The sequence below is a fragment of the Lasiodiplodia theobromae genome (assembly GCF_012971845.1).
Source record: "Lasiodiplodia theobromae strain AM2As chromosome Unknown scaffold_13, whole genome shotgun sequence".
NCBI classification, from domain to species: Eukaryota; Fungi; Ascomycota; class Dothideomycetes; order Botryosphaeriales; family Botryosphaeriaceae; genus Lasiodiplodia; species Lasiodiplodia theobromae.
This window is the reverse complement of record NW_023336333.1, coordinates 713,296-733,408: the sequence shown is the minus strand read 5'-3', so window position 1 is coordinate 733,408 and position 20,113 is coordinate 713,296. Positions and strand designations below refer to the sequence as shown.

Genomic DNA, 20,113 nt, shown 5'->3' with positions numbered 1-20,113 from the left:
GTGGTCTGGACGATGCCTATGGGGCATCGCAGTGGGTGTCGCCGCATTGCTGGGTCGGTCCATTGCTCTGCTGGGGTTTTTCTGTTGATCGTGTGACCAAGGTTTCCCCTTCGGCTTTGGGTCCGGCGGATCTTGCCATACGTGGTCCAGTAGCCTCTCGTCGGGAGGATTCCAGTCGACAGTCCAACAGAACGAAAGCGAAAAGATGAAAAAGAAAATAAGCTTACACGCCGGCGGTGTGTCATGGAAATCGAAGCAAGGCTTTCCGGAGACCTGGGATCGTTGGTCGCAGTCGTTGGCAGGCTAAGGCGAGTTCCGGGCTTCGAATGTGTCTTTGGAAGATTCTGGCGCATGCGCGCTTGCTACATCAATCATAAGCAATAGAAGCATTCAGAATGCCGTTGCGCATTGTGGCAGCGGTATGGTGTTGAGTCGACGGTTGACCCAACAGACTGGGTCTGCATGACGACGCGTCAGAGGTTATCACGTCGTGGATTCGATAAGACGGTTTTGAGGCAGAAGCATGATTGCGGGCTAACGGCCCGGTCTGGACCTTGCTGGCACTGACGACCATTGGCAGCGGCATAGCGAGCAACGGGGCCGGCGGAGAAAGGTGCGGAAATGAGTGGAACAGGGCCCAACGAAGCGTCGGGCGCAAAAGCGAGCAAATTGCACGCAACAAGCGGGCTGGAAAGGTGCGGAAAATGGTGTTTTCGAGTGTTCACCTGGCCTTGGGCGTTTCTCTGGGGCAGATTCTGCGCAAGAAGACGCTGGTGGTGAGAATTTGAGCTTCGGCGAGGCGATTTCCGCATGGAAGCTTCGAAATCTGGGGCAGATTAGCCGGCGGGCGGCAAGGCTTCCCGGTGGAGCTATGATCTCCTGCGACGCGTTCTAGCCCGCCGGGCCATCCCAAATGGGAAGCTCACGATAGCCGACTCCGGGGTGAACCAAATTATGTGGAGATGACGGCGCCCCGCGGGACATGCAAGCTCCCGAAAGCTGTGACCAGCAGCGCCCTATGGGAGCTATGTCCAGGCCCAACTCTCTGGAATTTTCGAACCACGACACAATTCTCTGGTCATCGTCGGGTGATGAACACGTTGCCAGGGGTCAGATGACAGCGCTGACGAGGCAGACGGGGAAGCGAGGCGGAGCAAACGCGGAGCTCGTAAGCTGGGGGAAGTCGGGGAGGTGGCAAGATGTCGTATCGCACGAGCACCAGCTGTCAACGGCAGGTCGCGCCGACAAGGCAACCTGTCGGACTTTCGCTTCGCCTGCCTCGCGGAAAAGGTGCGGTGAAAACCTGCCGTCTATCGCAGCCGAAACGGCAGTTGTCAGTGTGCAACAAGTCATCGCCGACGGCGTGCTCGAGGCGACATGTCGATCACGTCAACAGTGCCTGGATGCGGCTACGATCAGGGTCCGTGATGAGCAGCAGCTGCAAGTGGAGCGACAACGGCGGTCAGAACGGAGGCAGGCGGTGCATAGCCGGACGCCACGCGCTGCAGCGCTGGAGGGCGCTGATTCGGCACCGATCCTCGGCCGGCCAGTTTTATTTCTGGGCCCCGCCCAGGCGGAAGGAATTCCTTCTGGAATCTTGGCCTGCAGATCACTCCTGCGCGCGAGATCCATGCCCTGCTTCCTCTGCACGGCAGCGCTATTGCGATGTGCCGGTTTCGGTCGCTGCCTGGCCGCTGCTGACGAATGGCGCCGGTCGCGCTGCAGATTCGTAATATCTCCGGGCTTCCGGTTGGGTCGGTGCGGCGCACGAGGCCACGAGGTCAAGCGGCTCCGCGGCGGCGCGTGGGTGACCAGGAGTGGCGAGATGCGGGAGCGGGCGGCAGGTGCTGGAGAGCGCAGGTGGTGAGCTACGTGCAGCAGAGCGTTGGAGGCGCTTTGCTCGGGATGTGCGCGGCGATGGATCTCCGGCGGGCCAAAAGCGGAGAGAGTGGAGCTCGACTCCACCGCGGCGCATCTCTGCCTTGGAAGCTTTTTTCTCGCGGGCTGGGATGGGGCGTGCTTCAGGTGCGTCGGACCCGCCACGATGCAGACGGCGGCGGTGATAGCAGCGACGCGGGCGTGGGATGGCTCGGCGGATCATGTCGCGACTCGGGCTGGTGTCCCGCGCGGCGTGGGCGAGGCGACCGGGAGTCGCAGGCAGGAGCGAAGGTCCCTGCGGCTGATCGCACGCCACACGCCAAATTTCCACCGACGGCGCAGCCGCTGATGACCAGGAGCTTGGACCCTCGACAGGGGCTCTGCCAGCTCCATTGTGTCCATGCTCTCCACAGAAAATCTCTGTCCGGCGAATTCTGGCCCTGCCGAGCGCTGCCACACCCTCCATCGCTCTCCTAGCCACCTGTTTTCTCCGGCGGATTCCTAATTAGCTTGCGAGCTTTGGCCGCTCTTATCGCCGCGAGCTCCGTATATATTTGGGGCCCCAAGAGCCCTCCTCCCTCCCATCTCATCCTCATCTCAGACATCCACTCTCCACCAAAGACAATTCTCTACCTCCCCACAAACAATCTTCTCCACACAATCACAATGTCTGCCAAGAGCTACGACAACGCTGCCTTCGAGGCCGAGAAGGCCGCCATCACCTCCTACGAGGAGAACTGGGACTCCTGGGACGGCCCCATCTGGGACTGGCGCTCCACCAACAAGCCCGAGGTCGCCAACAAGGCCGTTGAGACCTTGAAGCGCCCCACCCTCGTCCGCAACACCACCTCCTGCTCCTCCATCAGGACCATCTCGTCCGAGACCTCCGAGTGGCACGCTTCTGCCACTCCTGCCTGCACCAAGTGCGGCCACGGCAACGCCACCGTCCACATCTAAATCAACACGTGTGGCTACGAATCTCTACTACGATACCCTTGGAAACTCGGGAATCACACGACTCCCGGTTCTGGAAAATGGAATGGATCAGGTGTCTGGAGTTGAAATAAACCCGGACAGGGACCTAATCTTCGGATCGGATACAAGCACATCCTGTACAGTTCATGCATCCTAGACTATGATTTTTCAAGTTTTGGATCATACTCGGCCACGGCCTTGCGGTTTTGGAGTTTGTTTTTGGGACATTATCAAGCGAATCACTCTGGAAAACATCAATTTATTATTATCGGTCGCTCGTTCGACCAAGTCTACCACTTCATCATTGCTTCCAACTGCATCTGTGAACATTGTGCATCATCTTGAAAGCTGCAACACCAAGCGACTTGGAATTAGTGTCACCTCTGCTGATTGAACTCCCATCGTCTATGCAACTGCATGCCCTCGCGTAGTCTCGAGACTCGGAACGGAAAGATTTGTCTTAGCGAAGAGCTTCAGCTCTCATCCTGTCATGGGGTGTGATTGGATTGAGCCGTGGTTCGCAACGGTCCGAATGTCATCTGTGGTTCAGATCTCCCGTTTGCCACATCTGACAGACCCTGTCAGAGTCGATAGTGTGACCTCGGAATATCCGACATCTCGTGCAGATGGCCATTTGCGGGCTGACCCCAGGTTTGAACTCTAACCGGCTATCCTTGTCATCTCCATACCCCAGGATCTATTTTCACGAGTCGCTTGAGATCCAATTGATCCTTTGTTTCACGTCGCACAATGCTCTGATTGGATTGAACTTTGAAATTGATTTCCTTTTCCGTCTTGCGCCTAATCCGAAAGTTGAGATCTTGAATCTACCATTCCCAAGGTCGATCTTTCCCTGAGTTCTTCTACCATCGCGATCCGCCAATGACAGTCATTAGAAGCCCAAGCATGTCCAGCTCGATCCTTAAGACCAAGGGATTCTCCCAAACGCCTCTGAACTCCAAACCGAAAGTCATGATCCGAAATACAGACTCCGAAGGGGAATAAAGCTCCACCTCAATCTCTTTCTCATACTCAACAACCATTCAAAGATGGCTGGTAGCGCCACCGTGCCCGCACCTGGAGCACGTGTGTGCGGCCGAGTTCGTCCAGAGGCTGGCAGTGCTCGTGGAACTCGTGATCGAGTTCGTGCTCGAGCTGCGACTCAGTTCCGGTCTCTGGGGAGCAGCCAAGTTTGAATTGTTGTTCTCCTTCTTCTGTTGTGACATGGGCTTGTTGGTTTCCCGCCAGGGCCAGATGGGGCCGTCCCAGCGGTCCTATGCCCACTACCAGTTAGTAACTGCTTGGAAGTTTTGATTCGTTGTGGTGTCGACTTACCCATCCGTCCTCGTAGGAGACAATGGCGGCCTTCTCGGCTTCCCAGGCAGCGCGGGCGTTGAGAGCGTCCATTTCGAAGCGCTGGGCGCGGCAGTGGCCTTCGGCAGTGCAGCAGTGTGGTGTGGTCATTGTTGCGGTGGTGGTTTTTGAGGTTTGGTTGGTGGTGGTCGGCAGCTCGATGGCTGTGATGATTGTTGATTGTTGGTTGGTTGGTGTGGTACTCTGAACGAGTTCTTGAATTGTGCTTGATGGTGATGGAGAGGAAGGGAGCTGGCTGTGCCCGATGGCCGCGAGCTTATATACGGAGTACAAATTCTTGATGGCCTCAGCTTCGTTCGCAGCAAAAAACGTGTGCGATCATCTGCGCGTGGTTGAGCGGTTTGGTGTGGCGCCCGAGTACACCCGCAGGCAGTGAGCTGAGCATCATGGGTTGTCTGAGGATCACCCAACCCGTTCTCGAATGCGCGGCCGCCCCCTGCCGCAACGCTTGGCCTGCGCCACCATCCCGGCGCCCGGGAGCTCACGATCGTCGTGACAGAGGCGAGCGACACGAGCAGACAATTCTCAACACCACGCCCTGCGACACCCAACCATCCAAATTCCTCGATTTTGCTACGACGACACGCGCGCCGTCGCCCGCTATGCGCTCCAAGCAGTTGCAGCGCAAAACGCCCGCCTTTGACCCCGCTTGCAATTTTTCTCCAGCATCGCGCCTCACCGGCGGCCGCTCGTAAGCATCAGGGCACTGCTGCATAGCATGCAAGCCCACTCGCTATCAGCAGCCCAGCCCGCCGACCCTGCCTGCTCCCCTGCAATCTCGTCCCCTTCACCCGCGCCCCCTTCCTTCGCCAGCGCAGCCTCAAAGGCAAACTTTCCTTATCGTCGTGCAGCCTATCTGCACACCCCCATGATTCCATCTGCAGCGTGGCGCACACCCGAGTCCCCGCCATGCAGACCGGTCGCCTCGACCGGTCGCAGCCCAGCAGAAAAGTCACTGCTATCGACGCAGCGCTCGGGGGGATGTCGGCTCCATCATGCGTGTTGTTGTCTGGAATGTTTCTATTCCCGGTCGCAGCGCGCGTATCTGAGCGAAAATCGACAGCTCCCGCGAAGCGGCGAGGCCGGGCGCGTCCCCACCCCACCCAACCCACGCGGCTTGCGCAGGGGAGACCGGCTGCCGAGCCGCACCGTAAATGCGCCCTCGATGCAGGGATGTCCTTTTTTCGCCATCGGCCGCGGCCGCTTTGAAGCCAAGCGTGGCACTCTTTGATTCCATGATTAGACGCTGGATGAGCTCAAAGATGGGGGGAATCAGGTCTCTAGCACGATGAGGCAAGCAGCGTACCCCGGCCAATTCATCTCGGCGCCCTGACATTGATGCAATAATGGCAAGCATCAACTGTATCACTGAGACAAGACGTGGACGCATCAGCAGCTCGTACCGCCGGCTCGCCATAGCTTCCAGATCCCGCTCCTTGATTTTGCTCCCTTTAGCGAGTCAGAGAATGTCCCCAGTTATTTCCATTTCTCCCTCTAGCGGGCCGTCGGGTGCTCCCGGAGAGGCAGTGGTGAGCAGACAGACCGTCAGAGACGCCAGATATTCTCTCCCATCAAGCCTACCCCCTTTACCTAGCATTGTTCAATCACCCGCATCAGAAGTGGTTCTGACAGCGAAGCCCTACGTCTACCCTGCACGCTGTCCGTGACAGTGGCGTGTTCAGAAGGCGTGGTATGCTCGCAACCCAGAGGCAAAAAAGAAACCAAGTTAAAAGGGAATACATTTAGTCAACAGGCGGTCGGCGCCAAGCAATGCAAGCCTACGTAGGGCAGGGCTGAGAGACAGACCGCCTGTGGTCACGCCCCGCCTAGGCGTACTGTATGAGCGTTGGCGTTGGATGGGCTTCGCGAGACGACGACGCCCCCGAAAAATCAAGTTCTTCACCACAACCGGTCAACAACAACCACCACCTTTCGCTACCACCTCTGATCATATGCTCCGCGAGTCACGCTTCGCGACGCTTACTGGCTGTCGCACTGCATCGTGCAGCTGCACAAGCTTTTTCGATTCGCTCCGCCTCCCCCGCGCAACGTTCGATCTGCTTACCTCGTTCGCACCCCCCCTTCCCTCTCTCCGCACGTAAGGCTGGGCGGCGGACAGAAGCGCTGTAGACGCCTGATAGCCAGCCGCTGGAGCCAGCAGCAACCCACACACACCATGAGAGCCCAAACGGCCACGCAGTAAAAGGACCCGTCACGCCTCGAACGAGACTCAGACCACCAGGACTCCACGGCTCCGAAACACGCACAATGGCAACAATAGAGGGAGCGAAAAAAAAAATTGGCAGGCCCGCAAAACGCCACCGCTCTCCGGGACCCATATGGCTGTCTGAAACTTGATTTGATCTGCGAAAAATATTCCTGGGCTGGTCCCATTCTCCTTCCATCCTCTCACACGCTTGCTCTCCCGTCCAATCAATTCGCGCCAAAGTGCATCAGTTCGTTGTCACAGCGATGCCGACGGCGGAACCATTGGCGTGGCTACCGTTCCTCATCTCCGTCGCATCCTTCTCTGCGGGAAGTGAAGAGGAAGAAGGAGCTTGCGCGTTGCGGTAATGCTGCTTGAAATCGTACTGGATCGCATGGAGGCCCTGGTGTCGCGGGTCGCAGGAAGGCGACGGACCCGCTCTTCCGTTAGCTATCTCATATTCCCCTCTGCCTTCCGGTTTCTCCCGTGAAGAAGTTAAAAAAGAGTGGGAAGGTGTGCGGTATTATGGGGAGGAGTCATGAAAGGATATCATCATGGTCCAAGGACGGAAGGGCCGAGAGCGCAGATCAGGTGGGTACCGTGTAGCGGCAGTTGAGCAGAGCCGCACCCGTCTCTCCCTCTTTCCATCGTCCTTCGTCCTCCCTTTCTCTCTCCCTCTTTCTGCTCACCGATGCGTCATCGCCCGCCGCCGCGCAAGGCATGACCGGAACGCAGAAACACAACGAGAAAAGACGTAAAAGAAATATGGGATCAAAACTCACCGCCCTCAGCTCATCCCTCACTTTGTCGTCCTTCTCAGCGACGTTGATCAGCTTGATGAAGTCGTCCGTCTCGGCCGCGCGGTCCGGGTCTTGGCCGAACAGGCGGCGGATGTTGTCGCTCGACACGCCGTCGATGACGTCGGTCCACATGCGCCGCCGCACGTCGCTGTAGACGTCGAGGATCGACTCGTCCGCCTGCCCGTCGTGGATGCCGGCCAGGCAGTCGTACAGCCCGCCCACGTCGACGATGCCGCCCGTCAGTCCGAGGCCGCCGCTGTCGTGATTGGGAGCTGTCGTTAGCTCGGGTCTCTTTCTCCGCGCAACGCAACTCTCTAAGCAAATAGGTAGGGAATGATGATTGAAAAGGGGGTTGTGGGACTTGGTGGTGATGATAGTAGAGAGAGAGGGTCACTACTACGTACAAAGGGTTGCACAGGTGCGCCGCGTCGGCGGCCAGCATGATCCTGCCGACGCGCATGCTGGGCGCCAGTCGCTGGTGCACGCGGTAAGGGCTGAAGCCGGCGATCTCGTAGTCGCCGGGCTGCGGGTTACCCGGCAGCATGGCGGCGAACTTGGCCGGCACTCGCTCGCGCAGTTCCTCGTGGCTTAGCCCGGACCGCTCGCCGTACGACACGCGCCAGTATTCCTTGGGCGGCCCGGCCAGGCGGGCGACCATGTGCCAGTGCTCCGGGTGGATGAAGAACTGGATGTCTGTGTAGCCCCAGCGCGTGAAGTCGTAGTAGACCTGTGTAAAGTCAGCATTTTGGCGTAGCTGGACTCCCTTATGCCTCCTGTTCCTCAGCCCACGACCTGCCTGCCCTCCATGGAAATAATCTCGGAAGCGCGACTCACATTCGCAGCAACAATCTGCTCATCCCACGTCCTTCCCGGGAACGTCTTCTCCCCAAACAACAGCCTCCTCACCGCACTACCCGCCCCATCACACCCAACCACATAATCCGCATAATGCCTCTCCGTCCTCTTCCCCTTCTCCCCCTCCCCAACCTCAACATCCACCCACGCCCTCCCCTTACCCCCCTTCTCCCCCTCCTCCTCCCCAACCCCACACACCCTCGCCCCCCAAACCACCCTGATCCCCTCCCTGGTGCTCGCCACCCCCTCAAGATGCTCCAACAACACCGCCCCCAGCTCATCCAACGCCAAACAAGCCGTCCGATCCCCCTCGCCGCTGTCCAGATCGATACGGCCGAGCAGCTCCGCACCGTCGCCGGGCCGGGCCGCGTGCCGCTGCGCGTCCCACAGCTTCTTCCACGTCATCCACTTGGGCGAGAAGCCGCGGGTGCGGATGTCGGGCAGCACGCCGGCGCGCGCGAGGACGGGGACGGAGGCGGGGCCGTAGTAGGCTGCGCGGCTGGGGGGGAGGGTTAGTAGGGGAGGGGTTGGGGGTTGGGGGAAAGGGAGGAGGGGGAGGGGGGAAAGGGAGGAGGGGGAGGGGGGAGAAAGAGGGACCTACGGACGCGGGTCGAAGCCGTTGCCGGCGTCGAAGAGGGTGATGTTGATGGGTTGCGGGGAGGGGTGGCGGGCGAGGAGGAGGGCGAGGAGGAGGCCCGAGGGGCCGGCGCCGGAGATGATGACGTGGTTGATTGGCATTGCTGACTCTTTTTCTTTCTTTTTCTTTTCTGTTCCTCGGGTTAGTTGTGGCAGCAGGTTGTGGTAAGTTCTTTTTCGCTATATCTTACCCTCTATTTCTCTTCTGTTGTTTCCTTTGAGTGGGGCTGTTACCCTTTTCGGAATTGACCCAGTGCTGTTGGTGTAGAGCACGAAAAAAAAAATCTCTGCGTGTTCGTGGGGATGGGCAAGAAGTTGTGATGGCGAGAAGATGGAAATTTCAATCGCCAGGAGCTGCGGTGTGGAGACACAAATCCGAAGACGATGATAAAACGTTTCAACGCCTCTTGGCAGTAAAAACAATTGGATGCAGCCTCTAAAACAAACTCGGAGAGAATCTGGGGAAATAAGCTTCTTCACTAGCACAACTCGTGTCCAACCACCGTCGGATCGGATATACAGAAAGCTTATGGTTGCAGATTTGGCTCTACGAACGCCATCCGGCAGTTGATTTAGAACCCGACGACGAATCGGCTATTGGACCCTCGGGTATGCTTGACAGCAGGCCTGTAGTGATGACGTTTTAGGTAAACAGGTCGAAGCGGGCGGGGTAGGTGGTGCGGGGCTCGGATATATCACAAAGGAAGGTGGAACGGGGATCCCTCATGCTTTCGAAACACTTCCGAGATCGGGTTGTTTATTCTTGGTTTTGGCAGGTGGGTTTGCGGCTCTTTATCTGTGGGGCATGCGGAGAATGTTGTTTGATGAGCCACGTTGTTGCTCTTCTGGGATGATTTCTGTGGGCTGCTTTACTTCTTCGAGTCAGTTGATAGGCCCGATTGGAGTCACGATGCCGACAATGTAATGGGGAACAAAAAATACATGGCGCTGAGTTGTATAGATGGATTGTCTTACTTCCAAGAGCGAGGACTTTAAACGTAACTCTAATCATTTCTCTCTTGGACCGGATACCATGGCGTACCTCAGTCAACATCGTCAAAGTCCTTCTTCCAGTCGTCGCGGCCACCTAGGTAACGGTACACCACTCGGGAGTCCAGGTCTCTAAAGCGTGGGTCATTCATGGTTGCTGTGTAGGTTTCCAAGCCCGCATCACCCAAAGCCAGCTTAACGCCTAACCTCTTCGCAGTATCAACAGCAAGGCCGAAATCCTTACGCATGAGCTGAACCTTGAATCCTCCTTTATACCCATTGCTCGAAGGAACATCAGGCACGATTCCTGGTACCGGGCACCATTTATCCAAGATGGCGCTCTGGGCAGTGCTGGTATGAAAGATGTCCTTCAACACGCGAGGATCCATGCCAGAAGCGATGCCGATATTCATCGCTTCCGAGGTCGCAATGGCTATCAATCCACTGCAGTAGTTGTTGCAGAGCTTGGCCGTCAGACCGAGAGAAGGTCCGCCGCAGGGAAACACGGAGGCGCCCATCTTGCTAAGCAATTCGTGTATACGCGGGAAGTTGGGGTCTCGGCGCGCACAACCGAGCATGAAGGTCAGCGTGGCTTTCTGCGCGCCGAGCTGGCCGCCGGAGACGGGGGCATCGTAGAAAGATGCGGAGGGATAGAGTGACTTTGCTTTGTCACGGACTTCGACGGAAGTGGCTGTGTCGATGGTGGAGCAGTCGATGAGGAGCTTGCCGTCGACGTTTGCTGCGAGGACGCCGGTATCGGGAGTCAGGTACACGGCGCGAACGTGCGAGCCTTCTGGTACCATTGATAGGATTACGCTCTGTTTTAGTTAGCTGATAGCAACAGCATGTTGTCCGATAACGAGGGAAACTACCGACTTGTCCGCGACTTCTCGGGCATTGGCACATGCATGGACTTTTGTTGGATGTTGCGCGCAAAAGGCGTCCATAGCAGGCGTCGATACATCGTATACATAATACCGCATGTCATTTGGTAATTTTTGGATGAGGTTTTCGAGCATGGGAAACCCCATGATGCCCAAGCCGATGAAGCCAATGGAGTCGAAAGAGGGTGCCATGCTGAGCGACAAGGAGAGTACGGGAATCAACTCGGATGAGATGAGGCTGACAAGTAGCGCAAAAAGCGCCAGTGTGCCGTCATTTTGTCCCCGCGGATGATGGCGTAGCGTGAGGGGTTGATGCGTGGGAGACAAGTTGGGGAACAAACCGGCCACGATTTCCTTGACTTGCGGGGAAACTTGTCCAACGCACGTGCCTTCCCTCTTTGCGTCCTGCAACCAACTCTTTTCCGTTGCGGAGTACTACCTCTGCATCGTCTGAAAAACGCCAGAGTTCATCAGGGACACCAAGGATATGCATTGAGTCTTGCCTCTGACGTCAGACAGGCGTTTATGCTTTGCCTGGCGGCGCCCTTACCTACCTCGTCACACTCTTTTTTCGGCCATTCCTTTACGATTAGAGCCTCATCTATTCGCAGAATCTACAAGTTCGCAGGAAACATCCTAGCTTTGTTCCGTTCATACCAGCCATCATCATGTGCTGCGACCAGCTCCACGTCTCTGTTCTCAGCCAGCTTTCTCAGCCGCTGAATCGACTCGCTCGCCGCAGACTTGTCTAGATGGATGCATAACGTCTCGCCAGAGTCATCAGTCCAGCAACCAATCTCCTTCTCCCCGGTAAGCAGCCGGCTGTCATGGTACGCGTCGCCCGCCAAGTATACCCAGGACTGCGGGCCGGTGCGGCACAGCAGGTTCACGTGTCCCGGCAAATGGCCCGGCGTATCGATCGCATAGATGCTTCCGTCGCCAAGCAAATCCAGCGCCGCTGGAAATGGTCCCAACTCTGCCCACTGCCAACTCTTACGACCTTTTTTGCCCATCGCAGGCAGTTCCTCCGCTCTCCCTTCTGGCAATAGATTCGGGTCGAAATGCTGGTGAGAACCTTTGCTCGACAAACCGTGCTTGAGGACATCCAATGCTCCGTGGCCCACCAGGAAGAGCGCATTCGGAAAATCTTCCGGGTCGCCATGATGGTCATAGTGTACATGGCTCAATAGGACCACATCAATGTCCTCCGGTGCAATCCCGCCAGCTTTCAGCTGTTCCGCCGCGCCATGTAATCGGTATGGTTGTCGTCCGCTGAGATGCTTTTGCTGAACATGCATGTATCGCCCCTCTTTCGAGCGCAGTCCGAGGTCGAACATCAACCTGAGAGGATTTTTGTTGTTGTTGTCAAAGACGTCGGAACCGGGATGGGTGATGAGGAACGCCAAAGAGGGGACTGTCCGCTTGGCGTCGGCATCAGCTGGATGAACAAAGTATTTGTCAGGGAGAGTAATAAATCCTGCGGCAATAGGAGACACGGTGACAAAGGTCTGGCCAGGCTGGTTCGGGAGTAACGCCATGGTCTGAGTAATGCAATATTTCTCCACTTGTCGGATATAGAGTTTCGGTATAAGTCCAGCCGGATCGGGTAGGTGATGCTTCTGGTGGGGGATGCTCTCAGACAGAAGACGAGGCGTTTCAGAACAAAATTTAGAGGATGCGTCTATTCAGCAGCGACTCTGAGAGACGTACCAGAATTTACGGCGGCGAACGATACGGATAACACGGGTTGCTGATGGTTTAGCTCAAGCTCCCCCCATACCCCACATCCTCCTCTTCCCCGCTGCGGGTCCCCGTCAGCTGTAACGCGTACGACGTCAACTTCCGACGCGCAACTGCCGACTAACAACAACAAGCTTAGATGCTGGAAAATAAAATGCAGAGGCCTGCACATGCCGTCTAGACCCGTGCAAATTGCAATCCTCTCTCCCCACGCCTAAAGTTTGGTCCAATTCAACCCAGACACCATGCCGACGCAACTCAGCGACCCGAAAGAGTACCAGAAGATCTTCCACTGGGCCGAGACCCAGAAGAATGGGGAAATACCGTCTTTTGGCACCAGAAAGAATGATCCCTACAAGTATCAGCCGGGGTTCAACAATCATTTCGAATCCGAGGCAGTCCCTGGCACCATTCCCCAGGGTCAAAATAGTCCTCGCCATGTGCGTTTTGGGCTCTACGCAGAGCAGATGACAGGCACGGCATTCGTCGCCCCCAGACATACGAACAAGCGCTCCTGGCTCTATCGTGCGCGTCCGGCTGTCGCACACCAGGGTTTCGTAAGTAGCGTGTTGCATTGTTGTTAAGAACGGAGGGACTGATGGTTGTCAGACGGATTTGCCAGACCTCAAAGATACAGAAACGAATTTCCTGACAATCAACCCGCGAGTGCATATCTCGCCCACTCAGCTGGCGTGGCTGCCGTTTGATATTCCTGAGGGAGAGCCCACGGATTTCACGACGGGCCTCAAGACGGTTGCGGGCAGTGGCGATCCCACCCTACGCGAAGGCTTAGCCACTCATGTGTACCTTGCCAACAAGAGCATGGAGAAGAAGGCCTTCGTCAACAGCGATGGCGAAATGCTCATCGTGCCGCAGCAGGGCGCCCTGGACATCCAAACCGAATTCGGACACCTGTACGTCCAGCCCGGCGAGATCTGCGTGATCCAGCGCGGCCAACGCTTCAAGGTCAAAGTCGAAGGCCCCACACGCGGCTACATCCTCGAAGTCTGGGGCTCGAACTGGGAGCTTCCGGGGCTGGGACCGCTAGGCGCCAACGGGCTGGCCAACCCGCGGGACTTCCTGCACCCGGTGGCGGCGTACGAGGTGACGCAGAACGACCCGTGGGAGGTGGTGTACAAGCTGGGCGGCAAGTACTTCCGCAGCACGCAGAACCACAGCCCGTTCGACGTGGTGGCGTGGCACGGCAACTACGTGCCGTACAAGTACGACCTGACCAAGTTCGTCAACGTGGGCAGCATCTCGGTCGACCACATCGACCCTTCGATCTTCTGCGTGCTGACGGCGCCCTCGCGCGACCCGCACGCGCCCCTCGCCGACTTCCTCATCTTCTCGCCCCGCTGGGACGTCGCCAGCCACACGTACCGGCCTCCGTACTACCACCGCAACGTCGCGTCGGAGCTGATGGGCCTCATCTACGGCGACTACGGCGGCCGCTCCGACGAGTTCCGCCCGGGGAGCATCTCGTTTGAGTGCGGAATGGTGCCGCATGGTGTGGCGTACGAGCAGTTCAAGGCTGCGTCTGAGAACGAGCAGCCCCAGGTGCAGATCTCGCTGGCTAGCATCGCGTTCATGTTCGAGAGCAGCCGCCCCTTTACCATCACTGACTACGCCTGGAACAGCGACAAGAAGCACGAGCACGAGCCTAAGATGTGGGACAATCTGGTTGACAACTTTTCGAGCCACAAGGCCGAGGTTGACGACATTCTGGCGAAGGCAGCGAAGGGGTTGAAGATTGGCAGTTGAGTTCATAAGGAGGCAGGATAACATGGCCTGACTGAAAATGACTGAAAGCTACCGCAAGGGGAAGTTGGACTGTGATGGTTGAGCGAAAATCAGTGTTGCGTACCGAGCAGGCAATTGAATTCCTAAGTAGGATATCCTTAGTTTCTTCTCCATACATTATCCAATGCAGACATACAAATACAAATTTGACAGCTCTTCCGCATCTGCCCATCCCGGACGACTGACACCTATTCCCAACCCCCCCATCACTCCCCCTTCTCAACCACAATGCCCTCCGCCCGCACCTCATTCAACACCCTCTCCGCAACCCTAAAGCCCTGTTCCAAATCAGCCCGCACCCCACCAACAAAAGCAACCCAAAGAGAAAAAAAAAAACTCACCTCCATCCCCGCCGGCATCCCAGCGTACACACTCGCCTGCAACACCGTCTCGCGCACCTCGACCTCCGTACACCCGTTGCGAAACGCGCCGCGCACGTGCACGGCCAGCTCGGGCGCGCGGTTGAGCGCGCACAGCATGGCCACGTTCAGCAGGCTGCGCTGTTTTAACGAGAGTCCCGGCCGCGTCCACACCGACCCCCACGCTGCTTCTGTTGCTAGCTCCTGCATCGGCTGCCCGAACGACGTCGTGGATGCGAGGGTGCGGTCGACGTGTGCGGGACCGGCGACTTGCCGGCGCATGGCGGTGCCGGCGGCGCGGAGGGTGGCGTGGGCGGCGGCGATTTCATCTGGGGTGGGGGTCGACATTGTGGTAGTGGTTGGGGGTGGTTGGGGGTGGTTCTGGATGTGGGAGGGCGGTGGTGATGGGGGAGATGGATGGACGGTGTTGATGGAGGAAAGAAAGCGCCGATGTCGCTGCCCTGGGCTCTGTAGAAAGCCGAGGTCAATGGGTGAAAGGATGGCTGGATTATCACAGGAGAGGGATGGATGGAGCTTGAGGGAGTAATATTACTGCATTCGGAAATGCCAATGCTTCAATGGCATTTCTACATTCTCACACCAAACATCCCGGCTTCCCTCAAGCTGTCCAAAACGAGCTTTTGGAAGCGAGAATTCACGTGTTTGACGGGATGCCGGGATGCAGGTGTTGGAGCTTGGGCCATGAGGGGTAGCTCAGGGCGGGCGGCAGTGCGGGGCAACTCCTTCCCCCTCATTTCGAGACGAGCCCCACCCTGCATCAACACTGCGCGGGGCACCATTGGGGATCGTGAGCGGGAGCCTTTCCGTCTTCGACATGTGCCTCGGATTTCTAGCTTGCTAGTGCCCGCGTCGGATTTACGTCTAGTTCTCACCCGAGCAATGGGGTATTCTCCAGCGGATGGGATGCAGGCTTTCTAGCCGGAACAGCTAACCTCCATCCTTACTCTGAGGAGGGGTATCATGGAGTCGCTGGATTGTGAGAGGCCCTTGGTGTGCCTCTCCTTGATTTTCTTTGTCGAGGTTGCAAACCAACTGCAGCAACACGATACTCATAATTTCCGGTACAGAGATGACGACTTACGACCTCGATGATTCTGAATTCAAAGCCCTGAAGGGAAAGACCATTATTATCACTGGTGCAGCATCTGGAATCGGCCGCGCTGCTGCTCAAATAGCGCATAGTGAGTCCCAATTCCTCCCTCCCGGAGAAGAATCATACTGAATGAAGACCATCACTGCAGAATACGGCGCCAATGTCGCCATCGCAGACTGGAACGAAAAGGACGGAGAAGCCTTGAAATCAGAGCTCGACGAGTGCGCATCCTCCCAACCAAACCATCCCATCCCGCACACACACACTGACCGCGAAGCCCGGCCCACGTCCTCTTCCACAAAACCGACGTCTCCAACTGGGACTCGGTCCTCTCCCTCTTCGACGCCACCATCAACACCTTCTCCACCCTCCACGCCGTCCTCTCCAACGCCGGCATCAACACCGAAGACTTCGCCGCCACCATCGACGCCGTCGACCCGGCCACCGGCAAGCTCCTTGCCCCCGACCTGAAGACCGTCGACGTCAACCTGACCGGCCAGATCTACATGGCCAAGGCCGCCCTGCACTATTTTAAGAAGTGCGCCGGCGGTAATGATGATGGCAGCAGCCTCACTAGGAGGCAGCTCGTCATGACCGGCTCGGCTGCTAGCTTCATAGACTGCCCGCCGCTGCATCTCTACTGCGCGAGCAAGATGGGTGTGCTGGGCTTGCTGCGGGGGTTGCGGACGCAGGTCAAGGCGAGGGGCGTGACGGTGAATATGGTTGCGCCGTGGATGACTGGTGAGTTTTTTTTTTTTTTTTTTTTTTTTTGCGCATCCTCTCCATGAGGGCAAAGCGGCATCCGTTTGCCGGCCTTGCTCTCGCATGCAGATGTCAAGCTGATTTCTCCTACAGAAACGCCCATGCTCCTCCGTGAGTTTTACGATGTCTGGGGAGAGCTGCCGCGGAATAAGCCTGAGGGCCCCGCTCGCGCTTTGCTGCTGCCTGTCGTTCGGCCGGACGTCAATGGGAAGTCGTTTTACGTTGCTGGGAACCAGATAGTCGAGGTTGAGGACAAGACGCATGAGGCGCAGCCCATCTGGCTGGGGGAGCAGCTGAGCAGGGATGTGGATGAGGGACAAAGGCGGTTGGTCCCGCTGGCGCCGCCTTTGTGAGAGTTGTGTCGGAACTATGCAGCGTCTGAAGGAACAGCAGCTGGCTTGACATTTCCATAGTTCTGCTACACAATGGAGAATCCACTTCACGATGGTAATGCTCGTATACATGTGACTTTTTCGTAGTAGCGTGAGTGTAAGTAAGTTGATAGCAGCGTGAAAATACATTCCATTCACTAGGTAGAAGTGTTATTGCTTGGGGGAGAGTCAAACTTGTAGAAGCCATCTATTATCTAGCAAGCAATTGGCCGTCTGGCTTCAAATGTTGCTAGTTGTTCCTTGGGCACGCAAGAGTGCCATTTTGATTGTGCATTTGCCCGAAAACGTCAAGAGACAAACTTAAGTCACATATATATATTGGCATAACAGTACGAATGCATGATCCCCGGAGAATGAACAAAACACACGAGCATCCTCTCCATTCGCCGGGTGTGCTGCTGGGAATGACCTGTTATATATTCAAGTGGCCGTGGCGCCCGGTTGTCATGCAGCCGCATTTCTTTAATATAAAGCGGAGGCGATGAAGCAGCCGCAAGTTCAATATTTCTTGAATCCGACCAGGCAATTGGGCGAACATGGGACTTGTTGAGGAACAGGTGTTATCGCTCGTTGCTGGGCCAGGGTGTTCACAGCATTGACCTTCAGTGTTAATGGGCTGTCACCAGGCGGCGTCCCTTCCCCACGGCTATATAAGAACCTCTTTCTTCCACCCTCCTCCCTTCCCCCGACATCCTCCTCTGACAGGGTAACCACCCTTGGACAAGCCGGCCCCAAGATTGACTCCGTCCACCCCGACGCTTCTTCTGCACTGTAGGTACTTGCTACTACCAAGCACCTGTCGCACTCCACTGACTTTCCAAAAGCACCAGCGCATTCCCTCCCGTCAGCATACACGATGCCGACAACCTTGGAGGACCTCTGTGAGGATGTCCTCGAGATCGTCATCAGAGTACAATCCGACCCCGACGAGAAGCAACTATATTCTGAGGAGGAACGCATCAACCGGCTGAAGCACCCGTCATCCCCATCCCTCAGCAGCAACAACGACGCTCCCGAGAGTAACGTTGAGCAAGAGCAGGCGAGTGGTTTGGAGTTTTCGCAAGGCAATGTGGAGCACCAAGCCGGTTCCACCATCGACACCGGCATTTGCTACGTGTGCGGCAAAGACATTAACGACTGCCTGAGAGTCGAAAGCGTGCGTGAGACAGATCACAAGTGCCTGAGAGTGTGGCGCTGCCGCGGCAATATTGCCTTCTTGCGAAGCCTCACCGTCACGGATATCATGAGTCTGCGCCGCACCAGCAAGAAGCTCCACGCAAAGCTCACCAACGCGTACCTCCGCCTCCTCAAGACCAGCTATCTCGGAAGGACCGGCATCGCCAAAGTTTGGTTGTCCTACCCCGGCCTGCAGTCCTTGTGCGCATCTACCGCCAGTGGACTCATCACTGACACCATCTCTTCGCTATACGTCAAAGTCGGGCATATCAGCGCAATCTATGTGAGAGAGCGTCTTCGCAAATGCAAGGGTTATGGTTCCAACCCCAAAGCCTTGGAGGACCCAGTGAACTGGGGTCAGGTCAAAACTCGCCTGAGCAGCGACGAGAGGAAGTACATGTACGTCTACAAGAGGTACATGGAACAAGAACGGGCAAGAGCGACCGGAGAGAATGTTAGGCTTTTGGAGAAGATCCTTGGCCGACTTCCCAATCTTCGCAAGATCTACGTCGGAAACTTCGGATTTCCTCCGCAAATCTCTTCAAGCCGTCTAGGCAGGTTCAAGCCAGGAGAGGAGTGCGAGATGCGCTCAGCTGCTCTCAGGACCGTCTTCGACGCTCTTGCTTCCCGACCCGTTCCTCTGGAAGCATTCGGAGTTAGCAGAACGAGTCATTACTGCGCACCATACGACGAAGTCGGCATTTGGTCGCTCAACCTCCCGGAACCTTTGTTCACCAAGTTGGCAGGCTCACTGTCGACGATCAAGCATCTCCACTTGTCGCTGACCACCGGCGAATTCGCCCAACTCGGTTACAAGAACAAGGTGATCTTCAAGCGCAACCTCGCTCCAGAAGGATTCACCAAAGACCAGGGCCCAAGGATGATACTCGACTTCATCTCCGCCATGCCGAAGCTTTCCTCCCTGCACCTCTTCGCCGCGCCTGGAGACGAATTCACCCTCGGCTTCGTACGCAAGCTCCTGCGCGGTCTACCCACGACCTTGGAGGAGCTCCACCTCGGCAACATGATCATGAGCGTGTCCATCCTCGCTCATTTCCTCAACAAGCACAGGCACCAACTGACCGAGCTCAGCCTCACCAAGCTCTACCTCGTCAACGAGAGCTGGACGACCGTCTTCCGGATGATGCAGACGTTTCTCCCTCACCTCCAGCGCGCGTACCTGGAGCAGCTCTGGGAGCTGCACCCGGAGTTCGCGGACAAGCTCTTCTTCTTCATCCCTTGCAGGTATGTGGGTGCGTACAACGACTTCTTGGGCCGTCGCATCTACACTGTCGGTCGAGGGGGTCGGTCGAACGGCGTCTACTGGTGCGGCAAGTGGGAGACTCATTTCCGCTACGATGCGATGACCATGGACGATGAGGATACGAGGGAGAGGGCGCAGTCCGTCCGAGAGGGGCTGCAGCACGCCGTGACGGAGAGCAGGCGCGAGGCGGTCTACTATGGCAACCAGGATGTGGATGGCCCGCTGTCTCAAAAGGTTCTGGAGTATGCCGCCGAGGCATTCGGCAAGACGGTGAAGGAGATTGTGCCAGGACCTGAGGTGTTGAACTCGTACTGAAGGGATGCTGGAAGGTTATGGACAGGACAGAAAAAAGTAGAACGGACTTTCCATAGACTTCAGTAGATGTAGAAAATTGACTCCCCCATCTCGAGATTTGACTCCCCCAAATGCAGATTTTGACTTCCCCATGGCAATACTACTTATGTCTAGTCCGCTTAATGTATTTTCGCGCTACGATTAGCTGAGTTGTATTTGAAGTAATTCTCATCATCGTAGGTAGTAATAGTGCGGGCAGTTATATAGTAGGATGGTAATAAATATTGGGGTATTGCAGTCGACGGCTAGCGTGAATTTATTTTTCGCTCATACCATGGGTAGTTGAAGCTATCATCCCGACGTGAATTCATAATTATTTACATCCGGATGATGGCTTTAACTACCTATAAATGTTGGAGGAGTGTATGGGCCACTGAGGTGGAGTTAAGCTCACCAAGACTGCCAGTCCGGCTTGTACTGCCGGCTCTAACAGTGGACGCGTGTTGTTCTAGATGGTTGTGATGGAGGAGTGCGTAAGCCCTATACGCGTCGTCGGCAGATCAAATGCCGGGCCAATCAGAACTTCTGTTTTACGTCGAGTAAACGATGTT

General features: G+C 56.6%; 9 protein-coding genes across 9 annotated transcripts; 4 read left to right on the top strand and 5 right to left on the bottom strand.

Annotated features, from left to right (window-relative positions):
• Positions 1-2,544: 2,544 nt before the first annotated feature.
• On the top strand, positions 2,545-2,835 carry LTHEOB_4991 (uncharacterized protein; the record flags this gene model as incomplete). The annotated part of the gene is made up of 1 exon (XM_035514086.1): positions 2,545-2,835. The coding sequence occupies one exon, from the start codon at positions 2,545-2,547 to the stop codon at positions 2,833-2,835; it is 291 nt and encodes a 96-aa protein (XP_035374433.1).
• A 1,061-nt stretch (positions 2,836-3,896) lies between these two features.
• On the bottom strand, positions 3,897-4,317 carry LTHEOB_4990 (uncharacterized protein; the record flags this gene model as incomplete). Its single annotated transcript, XM_035514085.1, has 2 exons — positions 3,897-4,127; positions 4,189-4,317. The coding sequence occupies 2 exons, from the start codon at positions 4,315-4,317 to the stop codon at positions 3,897-3,899; spliced, it is 360 nt and encodes a 119-aa protein (XP_035374432.1).
• A 2,363-nt stretch (positions 4,318-6,680) lies between these two features.
• Positions 6,681-8,826, bottom strand: LTHEOB_4989 (FAD binding domain containing protein; the record flags this gene model as incomplete). Its single annotated transcript, XM_035514083.1, has 5 exons — positions 6,681-6,836; positions 7,216-7,489; positions 7,638-7,960; positions 8,068-8,587; positions 8,690-8,826. The coding sequence occupies 5 exons, from the start codon at positions 8,824-8,826 to the stop codon at positions 6,681-6,683; spliced, it is 1,410 nt and encodes a 469-aa protein (XP_035374431.1).
• Positions 8,827-9,767: 941 nt separating this feature from the next.
• LTHEOB_4988 (3-hydroxyisobutyrate dehydrogenase) lies at positions 9,768-10,790 on the bottom strand (the record flags this gene model as incomplete). The annotated part of the gene is made up of 2 exons (XM_035514082.1): positions 9,768-10,532; positions 10,587-10,790. 2 exons carry the CDS (start codon positions 10,788-10,790, stop codon positions 9,768-9,770), a joined length of 969 nt encoding a protein of 322 aa, XP_035374430.1.
• Positions 10,791-11,212: 422 nt separating this feature from the next.
• On the bottom strand, positions 11,213-12,136 carry LTHEOB_4987 (3-hydroxyisobutyrate dehydrogenase; the record flags this gene model as incomplete). The annotated part of the gene is made up of 1 exon (XM_035514081.1): positions 11,213-12,136. The coding sequence occupies one exon, from the start codon at positions 12,134-12,136 to the stop codon at positions 11,213-11,215; it is 924 nt and encodes a 307-aa protein (XP_035374429.1).
• A 447-nt stretch (positions 12,137-12,583) lies between these two features.
• On the top strand, positions 12,584-14,102 carry LTHEOB_4986 (Homogentisate -dioxygenase protein; the record flags this gene model as incomplete). Its single annotated transcript, XM_035514080.1, has 2 exons — positions 12,584-12,895; positions 12,948-14,102. The coding sequence occupies 2 exons, from the start codon at positions 12,584-12,586 to the stop codon at positions 14,100-14,102; spliced, it is 1,467 nt and encodes a 488-aa protein (XP_035374428.1).
• Positions 14,103-14,347: 245 nt separating this feature from the next.
• On the bottom strand, positions 14,348-14,848 carry LTHEOB_4985 (4-carboxymuconolactone decarboxylase; the record flags this gene model as incomplete). The annotated part of the gene is made up of 2 exons (XM_035514079.1): positions 14,348-14,419; positions 14,483-14,848. 2 exons carry the CDS (start codon positions 14,846-14,848, stop codon positions 14,348-14,350), a joined length of 438 nt encoding a protein of 145 aa, XP_035374427.1.
• Positions 14,849-15,743: 895 nt separating this feature from the next.
• LTHEOB_4984 (Short-chain dehydrogenase/reductase SDR) lies at positions 15,744-16,729 on the top strand (the record flags this gene model as incomplete). The annotated part of the gene is made up of 3 exons (XM_035514078.1): positions 15,744-15,835; positions 15,892-16,355; positions 16,470-16,729. The coding sequence occupies 3 exons, from the start codon at positions 15,744-15,746 to the stop codon at positions 16,727-16,729; spliced, it is 816 nt and encodes a 271-aa protein (XP_035374426.1).
• An 895-nt stretch (positions 16,730-17,624) lies between these two features.
• LTHEOB_4983 (uncharacterized protein) lies at positions 17,625-19,523 on the top strand (the record flags this gene model as incomplete). Its single annotated transcript, XM_035514077.1, has 1 exon — positions 17,625-19,523. One exon carries the CDS (start codon positions 17,625-17,627, stop codon positions 19,521-19,523), a length of 1,899 nt encoding a protein of 632 aa, XP_035374425.1.
• Between the last annotated feature and the right edge of the window lie 590 nt (positions 19,524-20,113).